Source organism: Panthera pardus, unplaced genomic scaffold, assembly GCF_024362965.1.
Source record: "Panthera pardus isolate Hobbes unplaced genomic scaffold, ASM2436296v1 HiC_scaffold_17, whole genome shotgun sequence".
Taxonomy (NCBI): Eukaryota; Metazoa; Chordata; class Mammalia; order Carnivora; family Felidae; genus Panthera; species Panthera pardus.
The window spans coordinates 15,202,446-15,227,531 of NW_026526732.1; the positions used below are offsets into that span (position 1 = coordinate 15,202,446).

The window sequence follows — 25,086 nt, forward strand, 5'->3', positions numbered from 1 at the left end:
GATGGAAGAGAACCAGGGAGGAAGATGCGAAGAAGTACCGAACAATCTCTACATACTGGGTCAAGGAAGACACGCATGGGTTTGGGCCAGATCAAGATGGTATCCTGGCCTTTTCTAGCAGTGCTGAGTAGCCTGGGGCTGAAAGGGAAATAAGTAGATGGTGGATAGGCACTGAAGTAAGCAAACTGACTCTTTAAGGATGGAGAAAAGTTGAGGGGACAGAGATTCTAGAGGGTAGTTTGCAGTGACTGATTATGGGGCTTAAGATGGACCAGGAGGAAAATAAAATCACAAAACTGTTTGTAATCAAGAATAGGAGGTGTTAAGTATCAAAGACAAAGAATAGGTCCAGTAGGAAGAAGGGATAGTGGAAGCAGGAGCTACAGAGACTATATCCTGGAGAGTGAGCTTCCAATTTAAGACGTTGCTGGTGGTAACGTTTCCAGTGAGTGGCATATACGAAAGGAGAGAAGAAACCGAATAGCTGGAATGTAGAACCTTAAGAACACTGAGACCAATGCTCCTGTCAGTATAACAAAGCACAGTATTAAGGAGCTGATTAAGAATTGACAAAAGATCTGTTTTAAAAAATTTCTCAGGGCTGGGGCACCTGGGTGGCTCAGTTAGTTAAGTGTCCAGCTCTTGATTTCGGCTCAGGTCACGATCTCACAGTTCGTGAGTTCGATCCCCGCATCAGGCTCTGTGCTGATGGTGCCAATAGTGTGGAGCCTGCTTGGGATTCTCTCTCTCTCTCTCTCTCTCTCTCTCTCTCTCTCTCTCTCTCTCCCTCTCCCCCCCCCCCCTTTGCTCCATGTGCTCTCTCTCTCTCAAAATAAATAAACTTTAAAAATATCTTTAAAAAAAATCCCCCAGGACTCATTTGTTTCTGACTCTTCGAAGACCTCCCAAGTGTAAGGTCTTTTCCTTGTAAGACTACTCCAAACAAATGCAGTGATCTGAAGGCTCCCAGAATAGGCACCACAAATTCTCTAAGAGGAAAGCTTATTTCTCTCATGCCCAGCCTTCCCTCTGCCCACCTGTCAACATGTAAACCTCGTGGTGTTTGGCCAAATTCTGTGCTTTATATGTTAGTGTCCTTTATCACATGCCATATTTCAAGGCAAATGAGCTAAAACATGATAATAACTAGCAAAAGATGCCATTCCTTTCAAGAAGGGTACTGTTTAGGCAGAGAATTATAGGGGGATAAAATGGAACAAAAACCAATAAGGCAAATCTTAAGAATATGGCCAGAAGACCATCCTCTTAGAGTTATTCTGAAAAATGGAGCTAAACACCATGTTGTCTGACTCATAGAAGGATTGGATTTCAAGGGGAAATGGATTTTGGTCCATTTCCTTGAGAAGAGTTGCTATGAGACTGAGAGCCAGCATTCTCTTCACTGAGTGTTTGAGGGATAAATGCACAGAGCAATTTAGCAGCATTTCAGAAATGTAAAGTTCTCAGAAGCCACATTCCAAGTGAAGCAGATCTTGCTGAAGAAGTTGGGATGTGTGAGTCTAAAAAGAACGTTTTGAGCCCTCTGCTTCTCTTAGCTTAAATCCATATATGGCTTTGTTGCTGTTGCTGTTTTCATTTTAAACATAACCAAACAACACTGGTGCCCAGGAAATGGACTTCCAATGAGAGGAGGGAAAAGCCAAAAAGATTCTTTCAGCATAAAGAAGGCCAGGCTTGTTGAAATCAAAGAAAGGGGTGAGTATTTCTCTCAGGCAGTGTCCTTGGGAGATTTTTACCTCAAGGTAAAAAATGATGACTTATGTACGGAAGAGGCTGCTATAGTTACGAGACCACCCACACTCCATACCCAATCCCTTCCAGAATGAAGGCCCTACCCATGTCCCCTACTCATGCCCCAACACAGGACCTGGGGGACTCTCATTCCCTCCTCCTCTCTTTTTATATCTGTCTCCAGGGGTGGGGTCCAGCTTTGCAAAATTTGTTGTGAGCCTCCCTTTCAAACCTGGTGCCAGGGTACAGATAATTGATACACCTATTACTCACCCAGAAGGATTCAGACTCTTTTTTATCATGCCAGTGCAAATGGTTGCCATGAAAATTACACAGGAAACATTAGCTTGACCCCCCCCTGAGAGACGTGTCCAGATATTAGCTTCTGACACTTAGTCACCTCACGTCCATTTATCTTTATTAAGCTATCTGTCATACAGGAGTAAGACTCTAAGTAACTCTTTGCTATTTACTTTTCCCACATCAGGAGGCCAATAGGCAAAACAGTTTTTAAGCCAAGAGATATTTTCTAATAAATAGAACACACCCTAACATGTTCTCTTTTCCTATACTCTTGGGTGCTAAAGTGGCGAGAAAGGAGGTTAGAGTTGGTGATCACAGAGGCTTCTGTCAGAATGTGAAAAACACACTTCTAGGTTTGAATGATTTGTCAAAGGAAGATGGAATTCTATATTTTTAGATAATGATCCACTCAAGTTTGCTTGTTCAGTGTATACAGTTTAAAAGCTAAAGCAGGTCCCCAGAGGAAAATACTCCAATGGCTGTGTCTACTCCAACACCCAGCTGAAAAGAGATTCAATCAATCTTTTAAGATACCTATAATCAAGTACATAAAACATAAAGAAGAATGCCTCGGTTATTCATTTTTCATTCAGATGTTTTGGAATTATACAAACAAGCAAATAGGTAGTTTTTCTCCACTGTACTTAGAGGAGCAGATTCTGCTAATGGGAGTGAAGGTAAATGAGCGAACAGAGAGAGCGCCAGCATGCTTGGATGTGAGAACAGCATTTCTACTTTTGATAAGCCATTCATTGTTTCTCCATAAAGAAAATACAATCAACACCTCATGTCTTCATTAACTCCCTTTTAGTTGTGCGCTATTTTTTTTTTGAGTCCATTGTATATGTCAGTCTGTGCTAGACCCTAAAAATTCAAAGATCAATTTTATTCATAAATATTTATGGAGTCAGAATCTACTTTACTGTTGTAGGCACTGAGTTGTGTTGGGGGTATAACAATGAGCACAACATTGCCCTACTGCAGTATCTAGTTTAGTAAGGTAGACAGATATGAAACACACACACACACAACAACAGAATAAAATAAAACTATTAACTGCAACAAGTTCCAAGAAGGAAGAGTATGGGGTCTAATGAGAGTATAACAAGGGAAGTATGATAGGTAAGGGGAATGTGGGTGTCAGTGAAGGCCTCTTTGAGGACATGACATTTAATCTGGAATTCAAAGAACTAGGAGTTAGACGGGACAAAAACTGGCAAGAGTGTACCAAAGAGAGAGACTTGTGTTTAGGTTTTAGAAGCAAGAAAATGCTTGATGAGCTTGAGAAACTAAGAGTAGGTCGACATCCTGAAACTCTGGAACTCGGTGGTCCCAGGCACACCCTGGGTGAGACTGAAGAAGCAAATACAAAAACTGGGCCACAGGCTTTGCTCAGCAAGGTGGTCTTTATCCCCAGGCCAAAAGAGGCCACAGCACTTTCATGAGAATTCCTGAAAGAATTTAAGAGAAGGGTGACCAAAGATGAGACTCACAGGGGGAATATTCCCTCAAGTCTCTACAGCAAGAAGAAAACAAAATTCATATTTCTTAACCTGGTCGTCCCAGTTGCAAAAGTTCTCGTGCACACAAAAACCAAACAAAATACACCACAGTCAGTCATGGCCATTGAAGTGCCTGAAGAAAACACAATTCTTTTCTTTCCCTCTTTTTTTTTATTTTTGATATGAAACCTTCATCTATTCTCTATTCCTTTAAGACAAATGGCACATATCTGCTACAGAGTGTTGGAATTCCAATAACTAAAACAATGGCCTGGAATTCTCACAGGGATTCTAGTTATTCATCCATTTGGGATTTATCCCAAGCACTATGCAAGTTAGTCTAAGTCCCTAACTTGCCTGAAGCTTCCACTCGAGTGGTGGAATCAGATAACAGATAAATATAGACAAAATAATCTTGGATTGTGATAAGTGCTTTCAGGAATTAAAACAGGGAATGGCAGGTGAATTGGTAGAGGGCCACCTTATGTAGCTTAGACGGGTCCTTGAGGAGGTCACAGGGAACTGAGGCCTGAGATGTTTTGAGGCAAAATCCAGACTCCATTTTCAGAAGAGAAATGTTTCGTGTTTTTCATTAGGATAAGAAATAGAACAAGGTAGTTATTTTAATGGTTGTTTTCAAGGTTAGGAAAGTTCTGGCTTTGAAATCCAATTAAGACCAACAAACGCATGCCCTTTTGCCAAACAATCCAAGAAATTTGAATTTATAAAGTAGAATCAGAAGTGACCTGAGCACCACCTTCCTCTTGGAATCTTAGCCTTTTCATACTAAAATTATAACTGCCACCATGAAGAGAATAACAGCTTCCCCTAAAAGCCAGTGAAACAAACGAGGCCCATGAATAGAGTTAACCAAAGCTACCAGGACTTTTTAGCTCACATTTGAAACAATCCTGCCTAGTGAATGCATCTTTCTTTAATGTTTACCGTTCTTTGGGAGTGCTTTTGTTCCCTTCGTCAATTTCTTTTATTATCGACACTCTTTGCGTCGAGTAAACCATACAATTTCCACTTTCTAATAACTTCATGTAATGTTTCCAAATCTAAGTTTGAATCAAAGGAAAATTTGGACATAAACGTATCTATTTCAAGAAGGGCAAGTGATACCAAAAGCTGCTTCCAGCGTGGTGAAGGCAGTGGATATGTATCTGCCGAGTTATCGGCAGCTGTTTCTCGTAGCTCTTGCATTTAGGTGCTCAGAGAAGTGGATTTTTACATTTTTCTCCGGGTTTTGCTAAAATCGGAGAAAGGTAGCCACCGTGCACCGGGCTGCAATTGGTAGCATCATGTAACCAGTGCTGTACCAGGAAAGGCGGATCTGTGTGCTCGGCCCCCCTCCGTCAGTAAATGGCTGTGCAAATCACAGCCCCTTTCTGCGATTCCATTTGGGCAAATGTGGGCAAATCGCTTCCCCTTTCTGCAATTCCATTTCTTCATCTGTAAGCAAGGAGGCCGGAACCCATCAATGGCATTCAAACCATTCTTAAAAGTGGTATCCTTATTAAATAAAATATGCAACTCTCCAATTATAAAACGGAATAAAGCGCCTCTGCTTTGGGAGAACTGTGAGCATGTCCCAGAGACCCACTCCTACCTTCCTCCAAGGCCACCTCTTAGCCATCTCCTTGGAAAGACCCACGGAAGACCAGTTTGAAGAGGACCACCCTAAGTCTTAAAAGCTATTTCAGTTCTTAAATAATGATGCAGTGACTTTGTAAGTACAAATAAGGTAAGTCCCCAAAATAACACCTCAGAATCAACGTTACCTAGACTTACTAACATCTGCAAAGAAGGTAAAAGCATTTACTCACTCTCTTTCATTACTTAGCTCCACTTTTGGTGACGAAACTTCTTAAGATACGGTTACTCTTTTCTCGGCACCAACGGAATCTCACAGATTAGGCCATGATGCAATTTAGCTCCGCTATCAATCCAAACAATAGGAACAGAGTCACAATATCTCTTCTCGCTGTGTGCTAACAAGCACGGTCTAAGCACTTGACATCCACTCATCGAATCCTTATCAAATTCCATGAAAAGGATATTATGATTACAGAAAAAGAAATTGAAGCATGGAAAAGTCAAGTGACTGCCCCAAGTCACAGGTAGTTAATAGCCAATCTGCAGTCTGGCTCCAGAGCCTGGGCTCTCAGACATCACACACAACGGCCCCTCCACCACCATCCAGCTGAGCTCGCGTCCGTGTGCCTTCACTCTCTCTTGTCCCCTCTCCCGGGCTGAACCCTCCTTCTCTCCGGGATCCTCGTCACACTCGCATCTGCGGATCTGAACACGAGGGTGGAGAACCGTGGCCTGGTTGATCTCCACGCTACTGCTGTGCTGAGACTTTAAAGATTCCTACAACTCTCTTCTCAACAGGTTCCAAAGTGGGATTAATGATCAAGTGCGTCGTGCCTGTCCTGGGACTGGGACATGGAAGCTCGGCCCCAGATTCATAGATTGAAGACTCCACAGCCCTTCTTCCTGCACCCTGGGAGTGAACCATACATTTGCCCACGGTAAATAACCCTATGCTTTGCCATCTACTACTCCCTGTGCCACTTTTCCCAAAATTAGGCCTGGACTATGTGTGCACCTACAGACACACCGCTTCTTCCCCTCATTTGGTATTTGTCTACTTTTTATGGACACATGAAGCCTTATATAGTCATGTAATGTCCTTTTCCCCTCAATAGATTATAGACATTCGGAGGACAGGGTTGTATTTTATTTACCTCTATATTCCTAATGCGTAGGAAAATATTGATGTTAATAATCAGCACCACTTATTTATGGTACAGTGAGAAAGCAATGGAATTGGAGTAAGGAGTCTTGATTCCTGCCACTAACTAGCCTTGCGATCGTAAGCAGATACCTTAACAGCTGTAAATCATATTTTCCCGAAGGGAAGATGAACATTATAATGTCTATCTTGATATCCTCAAAGAGCTGTCCTAAGGATAAGTGAGAGAATGTGTGGGAGAGCACATTATAAAGCATGATCATGTCACATAATGTAGAATCATCATCACACTGAAGACTTACCCTTTTTTTCTAGAAGGGTTGATGCTGAGGCCTTTTTTAAGCAATGCGATCTAACAGAGGGAAAGGTCATGAATGCTTATTAGAAACTGAAATGAAAATTAAGGAAATTTCACTGAGTTTCATTAACAGCAAGGCTCAACATCATCTATGTGACTTCAAAGGCCATATGAACCTGTTCTACTCTGAGCAGAGTCATATATACTGACATTTTCAGGAAAGAAATGAAGACGATCTATGTGTCATTTATGGGTAAATGTGTCTTTCTCATCATCCTTACCATAAAGGGCAACATTTTGGCCTTCGGTTTGTTGTTCATTTGTTTTTATGATATCTCCCTCTCTTTCATTTTCTCTTTCCCCTTATTAAATATTTCCAAAGCTTCAGGCCACAGTACACGCAGAAATTATATCTTTAGTCTAACAGAATAACACTAAACTGGGCCAATGCCATTACTCTAAGTTACCAGAAACTTCTTTAAGAAACTAAAGTAGGGACTGAAGTATAATCCTATCATCTCATCAGTGGTTGGCACTATAGCGTTTGTTCTGGAAACAAGTGGTAAACAAAACTTGAGCCCATCCTTGGGCTTTTAGAAAAACATTTTTATCCTTTTTCCCCTACCCAATGTATTCCCAAGGACTCCATGCTGCACTCTGACCTCCCAGGCCTCAAGGATGGCTAAAATTGATTCTGAACCAAGGTAAACAGGGTTCCTCCCAAGGGCTTGGAGAGCTCCAGTCTGCAGAAAGCTAATGAAGCCCTTGAACTAGCATGCTTCTCTTCTACCCACACTTTATTGAAATGCTTTTGAGTCTTATTGTGTTGTAATTACATACTATAGAAAACTCAACCAACATCTATTTCAAGGATTGGGCCCATGACTCTTACTAAACCATTTCAATTCCATTTTCCTGAGCATACAATCTCTAAATGCATCTGTGAGGGCCCTCCACATGTATTTTCATTTCACATTTCAGAAAACTTAAAATGATGCAGGTTCCTGACTTTGCTGATGATGGATGTAAAGAGAATGATGCTGTGGGCTGTTCAGATTGTTCTCTTTCTTTACTATAGTTTCAGTGTAATATTTGATTCACACAAAAGAATTTTAACAATATATATGTTTTGTAAAGCATAATAAAAAATGAATAGCCATTTATCTACAACCTACCTTCTTTTTATTTTCTTTATAAACCCTGTTAGTTGTAGAGGGATCAATTTTATCAATATTTCTTTCACAGCTAGTAATTTTTGCCTCATTTTTCCAGACATAATTTCCAACCCTGAGATAGACATTTTCTTACATTTTCTTATAAAAATTCTACCTTTGTCTCTCAATTAAGTCCTTCATTCATCTGGAATTAATTTTTTCACATGTTATGAATGAGGATCAGATTTGTTTATTTATTTTTCTATATAGGTACCCAGTTGTTCCAGGACCATTACTGAAATTGTTCTTTTCCCTTAAAATCTCAATGTTCTCTCTCTCATAGGTCAGTTGTTCATAAATGTCAGTTTCTGAGCTCTCTTTCCTATTCCATCAGCCAATGTGCTTATTTCTATGCCATACCACATTGTCTTAAATATAATAGTCTTATGACGTTGTAGCTTAGTTATTAGAGGTTTTTTACCCAACTTCCCCACTTTAATTTCAGCCTTCAAAAGCATTTAGGCTAACTTGGTCTTTGACTTTTACCACATATATTTTACAATAAACCCAGAATTATGATTGGAAATACACTGAAGTTATAGATCAATTTGTGGTGAACTGATACATTTTCAATAATGAAACTTCCTAGCCATAAACATAGTATAGCTTTCTTTTTAATGCTTTATATTCTCAATGTCTTTTAATAGAGGTACCTAATTGTCTCTAAAAGCTCCTGCCATTTCGTTATTAAATTCATTCCAAAATACATTATAGTTTTTATTACTACTATAAAAAGGATATATAATTTATAAATTAAAGTATTCTAAATATATATGTATAAGTATGTAATATTTAATTATATATGTATAATATATTATGTATATATTTTAATTTTGTGCTTGTTGCTAATGTAAAGAAATAGATTTGTATGTTGATTAACTGGACCTTATAAACATTCTTCTGGAATTGAATATCAGAAAGATAACAAGGCAAGTTCCTATCTAAGACTGTTTTAAACTGGATGTATCAAGTCTGTCTAAATTGCTCATGGTAAAAAACAAACACCTGGGATTTTTTATTTTATGGGATGCAGCTGCTACAAATGGAACCTAATCTCATTGGCTTTTTTTCTTCATGACTAACAAAATACAGAAACTGAGTAGCATGGGCCATCTTTAGCTTGGATCCTTTGCTAGGTGTTAGTAAAAACCTGGTGTGTTGAGACCTATGATTCACTGGGGTCTGTGACAATTCAGCTCTTGGAGGTACTGCTATCCACAGAATAAATGAAAACTGTAGCTTTATATTTCAGAATTAAAAATACTGAAGACAATGCTAAAAGCTTTGAGTAGTTGCACATATTATAAACAGAAAATATAGAAATGATATGGTCAGGCAACAGAAACAAATAAAACACGAACTGAGACATTTTAGAAGTAAATCTGACAATCCAGGGAAAACATTCAGAAATAGCCTAGATCAGACAGGACATAACAGCAAATAGGCTGTATGGGCAGCATGATGTGGGGGACAAAGGATGCAAAGATAAAGAGTGAAGGAAAAGAGTAAAAGGATTTAACAGAAAGTCACAAATAGGAACTAGGGGTAAAAAGTATCCTTTGTGTGTTTAAATGGGCCCCTAAAGAAGTAAACCAAAACAATGTAGCTAAACCATTATTTAAAACTATAAATTAAGAAAGTCAAGGAGTAAAAGAAGATTTCAATCTATGTATTCAAAAGCCACACCAGGTACCCAGGAAAATTGACTGGAAATGGTCAGCAAAGATATATGTAGCTTCATAAGATTACTAAAAATTTAAGTCCATGGGGGAAAAAACTGTAGCATTCAGACAGCATCCAAATCACTAATAAGGAAAAGAAAACCAGACTGCCATCCAACTTCTTGCCAGCAACATTTCACACTAGAAAACAATGGAGCAATCATTAAAAAATACTTGAGGAAAAATGTGAGCCAAAGACTTTATATATAGCCAAACTTTCCACATAAAGGACACAGAAAAACAATTATAAGCATTTTAAAACTAAAAAAAGTGTCCTCTTGAACCTTTCCTGATAAATGAGGCCCCAGACAACCAAAACGGAAAGATTAGAAAACCTTCAGCATATGGTCTGAGAGTGGTCATGAAATATGTTAATGATAGAGTTAACGCTAAAAATTGGGGTTAGGTGTTACAAAAAAAAGCATCTAAGTATCATAAATTCTAACAGTGTATAAAACTACAAATGATGAAAAGAAGATGAAAAGGGAAGAGTCATAGGCATTATTAGCTAATAATTACCTCATAGGTATTAGGTGAATAAGTTGATAATATCTGTAAAGCTTAAGTATATGTAACACTACAAAGTTTAACACTAAAATAATCCTAGCGGCTAAAAACTTGGACCATGGTTGAGGATGTTAAATTGCTAGCTAATTTCACTACTGCTCAATGTAGCAAATAAACAGTTTCTAAAGGAAGAACTGACTAAATATATACAAATCTAACAACCAAAAACAAAAATGCAAAAGACCTAACAACAAAAGAAAATAGACAAAAATAGCAAAGAGACCTTTAAATATGTGGGAAACATAAAATAACAGAACTCAGAATTTGAATCAAATATAGAGGTTGTATCAATAAATATATGTTGGCTTTACTCATGTATTAAAAATATTCCCAGCTTGACTGTTAAAGTAAAATCCAATTATTATGAAGTAAAATCCAATCTAATTTACTATTAAAGTAAAATCCAACTTATATAGACTATATAAAATAGAGACCTAAAGCAAAGATAGGTATTAAAAATCAAGAATGAAAATAATATATTAAGTAAGTGAAAATAAAAAGACCCCAGGGTCATGATCTTGATATTAGATGGTAAAATTCAATCCAGAGAAAAGAGCAAATGAATAAAAAACTTTGCAACACAAAAATCTATACTGGGCAATAAAGATAAAGCAAATATAAGTATCTGTAAGATAAAAGGTCATGGATTCTCATTAAGTAGAAATGATGAATAAGATAAATGATGGATAAGAAATAAACATAGGCAGGCAGATACTTTACGTTCTACCTTAATAAGAGTACATGGACTTTCGTAACAAGTGTATATGGAACACTGTGTATATGAAAAACTGAAATTACATTAGGTTACAAACAAAAACTTTAATAAGTTCCAAGAATAACTGAAATAATATAAGCAGTACTCTTTGATTCCAAAGCAAAACAAATGTTTATTAATAACAAACAAAAACAAAAATTACCCTTTAAGCCTGGAAATTAAACTGTTTATTAAACAACTCTTGAATGAAAGGGAAAATAAAATGTGAAATTGCTGAATTTTTAGAAAATAAGGGTAATAAAAGCAAGATAGAATCTATGGGGGAAAAAAGAATCTATGGGACATAACTAAAGCAGACCTTTGAGAAAACTCTTTGCATTGACTATATTATGAAATGAAAATAAACAATCTTAAAATCAATTCAAAAAGTGAGAGAAAGAATTACAAAGTTAACTGACTAAAGCAAAAGGAAGGTCTCAATAAAGCTAACAATATAATGATGAGTTAGAAAGTAGAAAACTGGCAGAACTAATAAAAGAAAATTTTAAGCTAGTCTTTTAGGGAAGAGAACTGACAAAATAGAGAAACCACTAGCTGACCTAAGTTTTCTAAAAGAAGGATACAGACACAAAATAAATTCCAAGGTGGAAGTAACCATCAAGCCACAGAAAAAAATTTAAAAATCATTAGAAACTACTTTGTCCAGTTCAATGCAATAGATTTCAAAAACTCAATAAAATGAATAACTTTATCAGATTTATTCACCAAAACTGACTCCAGAAGAGATAAAAAGTCAAAAGATACGAATTACTACAGAAGAATTCGTTTCCAGAAAGCCACTGGGTCCAGAAGATCTTGAAAGGGAATTCTATCAAAATTTGAAGTTTTAAAGATCAAGTAATCCCAATGCTACTGAAACTTTTCAGAGCACAGAAAAGAAAATTTCCAAACCAGTTTTGTGAGGCATGTGTAACACAGATAACAAAAAACTTATAAAGACTACACAAAGAGACAATTTTATACCAAATTTTCTTATGAATTTTAAAGCAAAAACAATAACCTTCATTCCTAACAAAAACACCTAATACCATAGAAATCCATAGAAACTCTTGGAATGTGATTATATAGGAATGAGGAGACTGGTGCCTACTTTGCTATTTTTACGATGTATTAGAGGTATTACTCAATACAGCTAGATAAGAAAAAAACACCTCAATGCTTAGGGATAGAAAGGAAGAGATAAAACAATCTCTAATCTCTACTCATTCACCGATGGTATGATTACATATTAAGAAAGCCTATTGAAATTAATGGAAAAACTCCTCTAAACAGTTAGTGAATTCAGTAGTAGTCTACAGAAATAATATGTAAATATCAGGTATCTACAGATGTGCAAACAATATGTATATTTATTTATATTAATATTATATATATATAATAGTGAGGCATAATCTCAAAAATATGTGCAAAATATATATAAGGATACATGAAAACACTTCTGGAAAGATACATGAATATAATCTGAACACATGAGAGGCATACCTGTTCTTAGAAAGATTCAACCTCACAAAGACATCAATACTCCTTAAGCCTATTTATATTTAACATGATCCTAATAAAATTACCAAAAGTTTTTCTTTTGGAGTGCCACAAGTTAATGCTAAAGATCACCTGTAAGAAACCAGGGAGAATCAATCACCTGTAACCCCCTGAAAAATCAGCAGGCAGCATTGGAAATACAGCCTGACCAGGATTAAAACCCAATCTGGAGCTTCCATAAATAAAGCTCTGTGATATTGATTCATAAGTAGATAAACCATAGAAGATACGTAAAATTTCATAAAAGGACTTATAAGTTCATGGAGAAATCAAGCATGTGATTAAGGATGCATCTCAAATCACTTGAAAAAATAATTGACATTTTATAAATGGTGTTGGCAATACTGAAAAGTTATTTGGCAAAATATATAAAAATCAATCTTAATCACACTGTATATCAAGATAAATTCAAAATGGATAGACCCAAGACATAAGAGTAAAAAGTACTAAAAGCAAGCAGAAATATATAATTATAACAGAATATAATTATAAGCAGAATATAATTTTGACTTCAGGGCAAGGAAACCCTTCCAATAAGGTAAAAGATTAATGTACTTTTGTTATAAAACTTAACTTACAAAAGCTTTTTGCATGGCAAAATCCTCCATAAACACTTTAAAGGCAAATAAGAAACTGAGAAAAGATGTTGGCAATTTATACTGAGAAAAGCTAGTCTGTCTCTCACATACACACAGCTCCTAAAAATCAAGGAAAAAACAAGCTGGTACAAAAATAGCCAAAAATGTGGATACACAGTTCACAGAAGAATAGATGAAAAGGCCTTTAAACATAAATAAGATGCTTAACTTTATTCAAAAATAAAAGGAAATGTAATTAAGACCATTCTGAGATACTTCTTACCTATCAGATTGGCAAAAATCCAAAAGTTTGACAACATATTCTGTTGGAGAGGCTGTGGAGAGACAAGGCCTCTTTTTTAAAAAAAAAATTTTTTTTTAACGTTTATTATTTTTGAGACAGAGAGAGACAGAGCATGAACAGGGGAGGGTCACAGAGAGAGGGAGACACAGAATCCGAAACAGGCTCCAGGCTCTGAGCTGTCAGCACAGAGCCCGACGCGGGGCTCGAACCCACAGACCATGAGATCATGACCTGAGCCGAAGTCGGATGCTTAACTGACTGAGCCACCCAGGCGCCCCAAGACAAGGCCTCTTATACATGGTTGGTGGGAAAGCACAATGACACAGTTCCATAGGCAGTAAGTAAAATTTCAAATATCTAACAAAATTAGGTATGCATGTACCTTTTTTATCATTTATTTTATTTTATTTCATCCTAAGTGTACTCTTTGAATTCTATCCCCAATTTCCCCCATCCCCTCACACACCACTTGTCTGGCAACCATCAGTTTGTTCTCTATAATTGCTTGTTTCTTGGTTTGTCTCTATCTCCCTTTTTTTTTTTCCTTTGCTCATTTGTTTCTTAAATTCTGCATATGAGGGAGATCTTAATGATATTTATCTTTTCTGACTTATTTTGCTTAGCATTGTACATTCTAGCTCTATCCATGTTGTTGCAAATGGCAAGATTTCATTCTTTTTAATGTATGAATAATATTCATATATATACATATAAAACATCACACCTTCTTTATCCATTCATCTATCGATGGACACTTGGGATGCTTCCATAGTTTGGCTATTGTACATAATGCTGCAATAAACATAGGTGTGCAAGTATCCTTTGAATTAGTGTTCTTGCATTTTGGGGGTAAATACCCAATACTGTGATTCCTGGATCATAGGGTAGTTCTATTTTTTTTTTTTTTTGAGAAATGTCCATACTGTTTTCTACAATGGCTGTGCAAATTTGCATTCCCACCAACAGTGTAAGAGGGTTCCCCCTTTTCTACATCCTTGCCAACACTTGTTGTTTCTTGTGTTGTTAATTTTAGCCATCCTGACAGGTGTGAGATTATATCTCATTGCAGTTTTGATCTGCACTTCCTTGATGATAAGTGATGTGTTTACATGTATCTTTTGACCCAGTAACCCCACTTCTAGGAATCTATCACAAGGACAGACCGAGAAAAGTACAAAATGACTTATTCACAAAGTTATCTACTGTGGCCTTTTATTGGTGTTGTCTATAGTATAAGTATGGGAAGAACCTACCTGCTCATCAATAAGGGATTCCACACAATGGAATATAAAACAATCACGGATAGGAATAAGTTCTTTATACACATACATGTCATAACTTCCAAAGCAATATGCAGAATATTATAAATAATAATTACTTTCGTGTATGGGGTGGGAATACGAATATATAGCTTCAAAGGTGCTCATTTTCTAATTTTATCAGCTGAAAAGGCCTAGAAGTAATGGCAACTCAAAAACAGTAAATAAACCAAATGCCAAGATTGAGTTCTAGATACCAGTTTCTCTGAAACAAATGAGTGCTCCTTGTAGATAGAGTTGGCTCCAGCTCTGGGAAAAAAATTTACAAGACGAGATTGGGACATGTTTAAGGAGGCATCAGAGATGAATGATTTATGCCAAAATGACACAAAAGTCACATGAAGGAACTCTATTAGCCACAGACGGGACAACTGAAGCACCAAAGAAGGATAATAAGTCGATTGATACACATTGAATAAACAATACCCTACTAGCTCATAATGCCACTAAAAAATTCTCATGGGACATCACTGGAAGGAGCTAGGACAGCAGTTCCCTTGATGCGGCTGCTGCTGGGTGCCACAGCTCCATGACTTTTTACCACCAAAAATTTCAAAAAGCTAGTTTATATTTCCTTTCTCTAATTTTTCCTGCCCATCTTCTCTTATATACATTATACTTTCATTGAACACACTGATACTCCGGTTGTTGTTGTTTTCCCACCTTTTTTACTAAAAATGTCCTCTTTAGGGGACAACTGTGATCCCTAATTACCACATGCTTAGTCCCTTCCTCTTGGTCCTGTGCACCTCTCTGTGGTCTTTGGCAAAATCACCACCTTTTTTTTTTTTTTTTTAAGTCATCCCTCCCTTGGAATCAGAGACCGAACTTCTGCTTCTCAAACTCTGCCTTAGCCCCAGGCTGGCAGGCTGGGATTTGTTTCTACTTACAACTCCTAAAGGTCAGCCTTTTAAGAGGTCTTCCCTCAGCCCTTCAGACACCTTCTTCTCCACCATCTTGCCTGCTTATCACATTCATTCCACGCTTTTAACTACGGAGATGACTCAAATCTTTTATATCCATCTTTCTTCTGACTTCCACCTTCCACCTTCTGACTTTCATCCCTGTACCTTGAACTCGACATGAATAAGGAAAAACACATCAGATTTCTCTAATACCTACTCTTTCCCCTGTCTTCCTAACTCCTATGCATAGCGCTGCCATCCCTTCAACGGCCAAGACCACAGATCTTGAAATCTTCTTCATCTCAGTGCTCCATGCTATACCCACACTGGAGTAACGAGGGTTTGCTCAGGCTCTGCTCTCCTCAGAGGCTCAGGTGGATTCAGCCGTGGCCTCAACTGCTTGTCCTGACCAAACCCAGAGGATGTAGGAAAAGCCCTTCTCCACTCAGGAGTATGGAGTAAGTAACCGTTCCTTACCATCATAACATGTTTCTTGCATCTTGTTTTCCAATGATAAAGTCATGATGGATCTTAGAATCAGTGGCAATGAAAAGTGAAAAATCATGTAAACAGGTTAAGAAACTGATTCTCTACTGTGGTATAAAACCAAAGAAAATACTAATGGTATTTTTTTTACATCTCTTTTCCATTTGATAAAATGAAAATACAGATTAAATAACAAATAGGAATATTTAATGAGTTAAATTGACTCTAGAAGCATCAGAACAGAAACTTTAACCTTATTCTTTGTAATAAGAGCCCACAAGGAGAAGTCAATAATACAGAAGAAGAAGAAGAAGAAGAAGAAGAAGAAGAAGAAGAAGAAGAAGGGAAAGAGGAGGAGGATGAGGAGGAGGAAGATGAGGAAGATGAGGAGAGTGAGAAGGGGAGGAGAATGGAACGGAATGAGAGATCACAAGGTCATGTAACCATGGCACTATTAATAAAGACAATTTTAACTCTTAACAGGACATGGAAACAAACATAGTGATTTCATTTACCCTGAAGCCAAACCTTGATGCACTCATAGAATTAAGAGCTGTCATCAATAGGAAAATATCCAAACAGTACTAATACCTTGACATAAGTAATATTTCAAAGGTGTGTAATCTGTGATCATTGACCTTGATGAACCTTTGCCAAAACCTCCTGCTGCCCTCCTGCCAGCTCCAAAAGAACCAACATAGGGAAAGATCTCATTTTTAGACATATCTACATCACAGAATATTGTAGGCAAGATAAATGTGTAGTAAGTATATTTATGCTAGCATGGGAATGTCAAGAGTGAATCAGTATATAAATGCAAGTGTAACCAAGGATTGATTTTTACTCGGAATCCATAATCATTAGAAACTGATGGGGGAAAATACACTAGACATGAATAAATTGGGGTGTGGTGGGGCCCGCTTACATCTTGTTTTTGCTTGCATTCGTTTGTATACTAATATTATTCTACTACTAGATAGCACATTCCTTGAGGACCAGTCTGCTGCTTATACATCTCTTTTTCTCATATCTTCCAGTATCATGCAGACCCCTGGAGACACGGTGGTACTCAATAAGTATCAATGAGTTGACTTACACTGAATCCTAACTAACACAGACTTGAAGTTGGCCATCTTCCTTTATCATTGGATTTTTTAATGGGACTCATTAAAATGAATAAGAATCTTTCCAATGCCAACTATGGAGAGGTATCTGTGATTAATGCAGATCTGAACAGGATTGCTTGATTATTCTTGTGTAGCATGTATGATTTAAATAATATTAAGACATTTTAAAATTAAACTTTTAATTTAGAGTGTCTGACTCTTGATTTCTGCTCAAATATTTGATTATATTTTAAGGCAGTTAAGGTGATGTTTAATTGTTAATAACAAACGGCAAATACAAAAATAATGGGGCATGTAAAAATGTAAGAAGTCAAATTAACCTCCTACACAGGATTAATTCTTTGGTTGGAATTATGCTTTTCCCTCTGGGGCAATTTTATATTGAGTGGATTTTATATTGAGTGCATCCTTACTGTTTACAGGCTTATTCCTCTTGAGAAGTTAAAAACTTGTGGCCTAGCAAGGTTTATAATATAGTACTACTTAATTGTTTTTGTTTTTAAGGAGAAACCTTGGCTTGAATGTTTAGGGGTTTTTTTACCTTTTTCTTTTTTTTTTTAAATTTTTTTAATGTTTATTTATTTTTGAAGGAGAGAGAGACAGTGTGAGTGGGGGAGGGGCAGAGAGAGAGAGAGAGAGAGAGAGAGAGAGAGAGAGGCACAGAATCTGAAGCAGGCTCCAGGCTCTGAGCTGTCAGCACAGAGCCCAATGCAGGGCTAGAACTCACAAACCGTGAGATCATGACCTGAACCGAAGCCGGACGCTCAACCGACTGAGCCACCCAGGTGCCCCTTTACCTTTTTCAATAGAACTCCTACAAATGCTTTCATGACTTGATGGTCAAAGTGACTTTTCCTGAAATTACAATGTGTGTGTGTGTGTGTGTGTGTGTGTGTGTGTGTGTGTGTGTGTAATATCTTTCCTGAGATATAATTTGCGTATCATATAATTAGCCCATTTACAGTGTATAATGCAATTGATTTTTAGTCTAATAAATTCTTTGATTCATTTTCAATCACAGGTAAGCAGTAATAACAGCACTTTGGCTAATTCCTCCATTTTGTTTGGCCTCAACATTTCTCCTGTACAGTTTACAGTTTCATATTCCCAGGATTTTTCAGAATGCTAAATGCAAGACTTTTACAAATCAGTCAATTGGCATCTGCTATTGAGTAATGAAGGGCTCAGAACTGGACAGGACCAATGGATTCAGCGTCAGAACATAAACCCTTTTCCCTATATTCTCATACCATTAATGAGATATAGTACAGAAGACAGTCCAGTGCAATACTGTACTGATTAAAGAAGCTCGATAAATGTTGGCTCCCTTTCTTTTCTCTTTTATCCAATTCTATAAAGTAGAGTGAAAGAAGGGTTATGAGCACATTTCTTGAGATACAAATGAGGCACACAGGCATGCAAACCAAAGCATACCTGGAGAGCTATGGAGGGAATCCAGCAAAGCTACCCGAGCAACTCAAAGGATCTCCTGCCCAAGACTGACTTTTCTGGTGGGTGGATCACTCATTCCCCATGCACTGCACCTGCTTCCCCAGCTACTACAATGCCCCCACCCCCTCCATGTGGCACACATTTTTCAGAGAGGAGAAAGCTGAAAAGGGAATATATAGGGAGGTCCTTCTCATCATACCCAAGAAACCTTTGGACAGATTACATTCTGAATTCATCAACTTATTTCAGAACTTTATTTTTTTACTCTGCCAAGTAAAAAATCTGCAAAGAACTTACATTGAGCTTTGGGCACTTAAGGGGCTCAGTCAGTTGAGTGTCTGACTCTCGATTTCTGCTCAGGTCATGATCCTGGGTTGTGGGATTGAGTCCCATGTTGGACTCAACACTGTGTGGAGCCTGCTTAGGATTCTCTCTCTCTCTCTCTCTCTCTCTCTCTCTCTCTCTGTCTCTCTCTCCCTCCCTCCCTCCCTCTACCCCTGTCCCCCTCTCATGCTCTCTCTCTCTCTCTAAAAATAAAAATAATTTACATCAAGCCTTACACACACACACAAAGAGGCTAATTTTTCTAAAAAGGCAATATAAGTGTTGCTGGAAGCATTGTTTTATTCGCATGTTTTTATTTACATGTTTTTTTCTGAAATATTTACAGTAAACAGGCTAAAATGAGAATGTTCTTGTTTCTAGAAAAGACTTTTTCTTTTCCATTTCAAATGAACGTATCATCTGGAAACAGTCTGCTATTTAGTAGAAGAGGCCAAATGTTCTCTGGTGCAGCAACCTGTTTTCCTCTGAAGGAACTTATTCCTATCCCATGCCTACAAGTAGAAGTTTCCGCTGTTCAATACTGTTTCCTACAGGCAAAGCCTCCTGATGCGGGAGCGAGGTAAAGAGCTAGATCAACAACCCTCTGGCCAGACGCTTGGTGAAGGGAATATTCTGCTGGTCCAATTAAGCTCTCCTTCTTAAATGCATGGATAGTTGTTTCTCTGAGAGTGAACGGGACTCAAAACTTGAGTGCTTTGGCTTCACTGAGAAATCCGCAAATATTTCTCAGAACTTGTTAGCACTGATGGCGCCAGGGAAGCAGAATTAGACTGTCCCTTGGAAACCGGATAGTCTTACTGAACACGCAATTTACATTGTTTCCTCTAACACTACGTCTGCCTTCCAGCGATAGTAAACTTCGCTCTTGCAAGAACAAAGAGACCCCACCAGAAATGATCTATGTTGAACACTTTTGCTTCTGTTTTCCGTCTATATTTTTCCAATGCCAGCACTCAAGCAGGACTAAACGAAGAGACGCATTCCTAGTTGACACAGAGGACATATTTTGTGTCTTCTGGTGCCAAAACACACCAGAGGGTTAGGTGCTAGAATGGAAAATAGTTCTCTCCATTTCCTGATGACTTTCGCAGGCATTCTTATTATCTTTTAACTTTCCTCTCGTAAAACACCCCCCCCCCCCCTCACACACACACACACGCAGCACGAGAAATTACTGGGTTCTTTATTTATGCCTTATAATAACCTTTATTTCTTGGTTTTCGCAGGCAGAGACAACTGCGTTAAGTGCTTGGAACTCACTGCTGCGGGACACAGGGAAGAACTGGAAACTGTGGGAAGGCTAAGCGCGCCAGGGGTAAAATTAGCCTTCAAGCATATGACTACCAGGAAAGCTCAGAACTACCAGAATCAAGATATCATGGGTTGTCATCAGGGAGTAAATCAAGCAATAACTCTTTTTAAATAGATGCAAGATAGGAAATATGTCCTCTGTTCACAAATGTGGGATGGCAACCCAGCAGGTTTTTATACTCCTGTAATCGCTAAACCCCCATTTGCCAGTACTAACATCTGAGTAATTACAAGGAAAGACTGGAGTAAATTTTATCCTCCTGATGGCCTTGCAAGGCACAAGGTTTGAGAGAACAGGACCTCATCGCAATCAATCACAGATAAACCCTGTCTCTGGTTAACAATGGGTGACTGGACTCTGCGGGACTTCTGGCTTTCCCTTTTCCCTGTTTGTATGCAGACGTAAACAGCCTACGGAGGCGGCTGGCTTTTCCCAGGTAGTGTCACAGAGCCCGAGCAAACACTGAAAGGAGGAAGCTAAGACTCGTTTTGTGCTTACCCGCTGTCAAACAGCTCTGAAATTTAGGGACTTCCTCATTTTGTCACAAAAAAATGTTTGCTGTGTGCACCACGATGGGAAAAGAGCAATGGGGAGATCGGAGTGATGTATACTAATCAGAGAGGTGAATGTTATCAAAAGGGTTAGGAGCCTGCAGGTAAAAATATACACTGTGTTCTCAGCTGTCACTCAAAACCATCTTGCAGATGTATGAAACATCAAATGGGCTCCTCATCACATATTTTTTACTGTGATGCACAGATCAATGTCATCAGAGGAAGCCATCACTCCAACACACAGGCTAATTTAATAATACTGAAACTTCATAATATTTAGGTGCATGTTAATTAGAAAAGTGTAGAAAATTTCATAGCATATATCATATTTTATTTTTTATATTTTATATTATTTATATAATTTACATTTATTTATATACTCTTCTAATTACCAAGATGTGCCTGAGTGTATTTAAATGCATTAAGATCTTGAGTTTACTGGATAGCGGCTCTAGTTAGGGGAAAAAATGACAATAAGCTTATCCCCATTTGGAATTTAGAAGTCCCAGAACAGGTTGATGGAATATAAGCAGAAGCGTAAGCGTATTTAGTAATTTTACAAAAGCCTTTCAAAATAGATGGATATTAATTTCTGTGCAGTCTTTAGGGGACAAAGCCAGGAACTGATAAGTAGTAATGAATGAGAAGTGAGTGAGTTTGATGATAAGAACAGCTGAAATGAGCATCAGAAGATGTAGATTCTACGGGCTGCCACGAGCCTCCCGGGTGACCTCAGCCATTGCGGTTAACAGACACTTCGCTGGGAATCACAGAAGACTCTGTACGTTGGAGGGAATGAGAAGGTGAACAAACTCTGGTTCTTCTGCCCACAAGAGGCGTATGAGCTGGTGAGGAAGAGAAGACACACAATCACAACATACACGTGGCAGACCGGAACTAAGAACAGACCACACAGAGGGAGAACTGAGACCAAGGAAAGGCCCCCTTCACCTACAGAGGGAAGAGTGTGAAGGAGAATTTAATGGAAAGTACCATCCGAAATGAGCCATAACAAACAAATGTTTGACAAGGAATCCTGAAGGTGGACGATTCTGAAGATTTCACTTCAGAAAAATGTGAAGAAAAACTGCAAGAAAAGCCTTGAAGGGTGAGGCTAAATTCAGCACCCAGGTGTTTTTAGCCTGGACAAGAGCTCACCAAAGTCACCGAATCCTCAGAACTACCTTTTGGACTCATGCTCCCTGCCCTTCCTCATTTACAGCATTTGACTGGCGTTATAGAAGTTTGTGTTGAAAGAGTCATAATAAGAGAGCCATAGTTATCAAGATAAGAAGTCTAGACCATTTCTTCTGTGGAACAGGAAGAGCCAATTAAAGCTGAGTCAGAAGGCATCAGGATCATAGCTGTGCCTTAGAAAGAAATCTGGGGTGGCAATGTGGGGAACAGAATGAAGGAAAGAGGGGTAGTGGTCAAGAGAGGGAAATGGTAGTGGAAAAACAATAATCTGAGGAAGGGACAATGAGAACCTGTGCAGAGGTCACACAGGCACAGAGGGATCGAGACCAAGGGGAGGTATGGATTTCAGAAACAATGCAGAAATGACTTGATAGCTGGATAACCTGGTGGGTGGGAGGAGTAGAATCCATGATTAATGTAAACTTTATGGCTTCAGTGTCCAGGTGAATGTTGATGCCACAAATATAGAGAATAAAGAAAAGGAACAAAATGGATAAGGGAGATAATATATTCAAGTGAGGGACATGGTAAGTCTGAAGAGCTTACAGGGCACTGAAGGAGAAAAGTCTAGAAGAGTCGTTCTCAACCAGGGTCGATTTTGCACCTTCCCTCCTGCCACCCACGGGGCACGTTTAGAAATGTCTACAGACACTTTGGGTTTTAACATTGGGGAAGAGGGGCATCACAAGCCTCTAGTAGGTAGGGTATGGGGTCCTGCTAAGCACCCTAAAATGTCCAGGACAGCCCCGACAAGGAAGAATGAACCCCCTAAAAATGCCAGTAATGCAAAAGTTGAGAAATCCTGGTCCACAGGAAGTGAAAGCTTCAAATCTGGAGTTGAAGGAAGTAGGAATGGAGGGAGATGAGAACTTTCGCGCAGTAAGCATGCACTTTCTGCAGCAAAAGACTTGAGAGAAGATTAACCACAATGAGAGTGCATGGAAAAGAAAGAGAAGCAGGTGGCTGACAAAATCCTAGGCAATGCCATCACCTAATTAACTGAGTTCTTTGGGGTGAGGTGATGTCAAAAACACTTTCATATTCATTTTTTTTTTAAGGAAAACCTACCCTGAACTCACAACCCCAAGATCAAGAGTCGCATGCTATACTGAGTAAGCCAGGCAGGCACCCTCAAACCCTTTTATATTTAAAACACAGCGTCATGGGGCGCTCCAGTGGCTCAGTTGGTTAAACGTCATGATCTCACAGTCCATGAATTCGAGCCCTGCGTCAGGCTCTGTGCTGACAGCTCAAAGCCTGGGGCCTGCTTCAGATTCTGTGTCTTCCTCTCTCTCTCTGTCTCTCTGTCTCTCTCTCTCTCTCTCTCTCTCTGTTCCTCCCCTGTTCATGCTCTGTCTCTGTCTCTCAAAAATAATAAATAAATGTTAAAAATATTTAATAAATAAAATGCAATATCCTGATGCCTGTTTTCATCAAGAAGATAGATAGGAATGAAATGGGGGATCATGGAGCAGATCAGTTATGAACACCCCAAAAAATTCAGCATTGAAGATCCATCCCAGTCTGTAGCAGGGAAACAATGTATGTGGTCTGCCAATTTGTTATAACTTAGTCCCATAACCACATGACTGTACACAAGAAAGTTAAGAAGAGAATTGGAGGAGGAGGAGGAAGGCAGGGGGAGGGGGAGGAAGAGACGGATGAAAAGAAAAGAAAGAAAAAAGAAACAAAGGAAAACAAAGAAGAAAATGGGTGGCAAGGGAAAAATGGCAAGATAAGAGAAACAAGGGGAAGGGAGGGAGGGGAAGGAGAAGGGTAGAGACAACGCTAAGAGACTGACAGGATACGGAGTAAATGCAGGTCTACCCCGGCCACCCTCAATAATTCTGTGAAACTGTAAAATGGGAATACATTCCACCTATAGCAAAATCTGCTTCTTGAACAAGGTCATCACTATTTTTCAAAAGATACATAGCGCAAAATGACAGAAGAGTAACCAACACTCGTACAATTCTCCAGGACTTCAATAAATTGTGCTGCAACTCTGCTCCAGAAGGCTGAATGAGGGTAGGGAAGCCTCGAGCGGGACAGGCGATGGGGAGGTGGTGTCAATGCTCCAAAGCAAAGGAATGTGGAAGGATGCATCACAGGCAACCCTGGAGTGCTGACCAGAGACAAAGGAAGTCTGCAAGAAACAGAAGATGGTCCTTTCCCATTCAAACCGTTATGTGGCCCGCATATACAGGTAGGCTTGGAAACCAACCAAAGGAGACATCACTGGCCATGAAAGAGGACGAAGCACATGAACACAGGAGAGAGGTGGTATGAGTGTTGAGCCAGATACACCTTTAATTCCAATCTTGGCTCCACCATTAGCTAGTTTGATGCTGTTTGCAAGTAGCAGAATGGCTCTGAAACTTAGCTCCTTTCTGGTAAGCTTCCCGAGCGTGCTGTCATGATCAAATGGCATCGCGTATGTAAAGCACTGAAATTGGAGTTAGACATTATTCTACAGCAGCTACCACTGATGGAGGGACTCCCCTTCCATCAGTGGTAGCTGCTGTAGAATAATGTCTAACTCCAATTTCTCTAAGCAATGACAAAAAAACAGACCAATAGGACCCACGTTCTAAGTCAACCCAAAATAGAACATGTTAAATAAGGTAACACATTTGAAAACTGAAATCTTCGCTTTTGAAAACGAGCAAGTAACTTTTATGAATTCACAGCAGTGAGAGTGGCCTTTGGAATGCTGGTCAAATTTCCTCTTTTAAGTGATTGAAAACTCAGAAGGAAATGAAAGGTTATTGTAGTTTGGATGTATGTGGGCCAAAAGAAACTTTAATTAAAAGGAGGCTATTTATTTCAATTTTTTAAATGTATGTAACACGAGATTAAGGTGGAGTTAGAAAATTCTAATTCATAATGAAGTTATATAGATGTGCGTATGTACACACACATACTTATGTGTATATACATACATATATTTTATATGTATATGTATGCACACAAATTATATATGTACGTATTAGAAACAACAGAGCTCCTCTGAGGATGCCATTACTGATGTGTAGCATCATCTAAAAGATATTAGCCTAGAGATATCTGGCAGAA

At 38.6% G+C, this 25,086-nt stretch overlaps 1 protein-coding gene across 5 annotated transcripts in view; it reads right to left on the reverse strand.

Annotated features, from left to right (window-relative positions):
* ESR1 (estrogen receptor 1) overlaps positions 1-25,086 on the reverse strand; it is a 421,083-nt gene that overhangs the window by 45,067 nt on the left and 350,930 nt on the right. Inside the window, exon 6 of one of the 5 annotated variants that reach the window (XM_053904375.1) lies at positions 23,624-24,157. The exons of the other annotated variants lie outside the window; for them this stretch is intronic. Coding sequence (XP_053760350.1) covers positions 23,926-24,157 — 232 coding nt within the window. The 3' untranslated portion in view covers positions 23,624-23,925. Of the gene's footprint in view, positions 1-23,623; positions 24,158-25,086 lie in introns of those variants that run through there. 5 annotated transcript variants of the gene reach the window in all.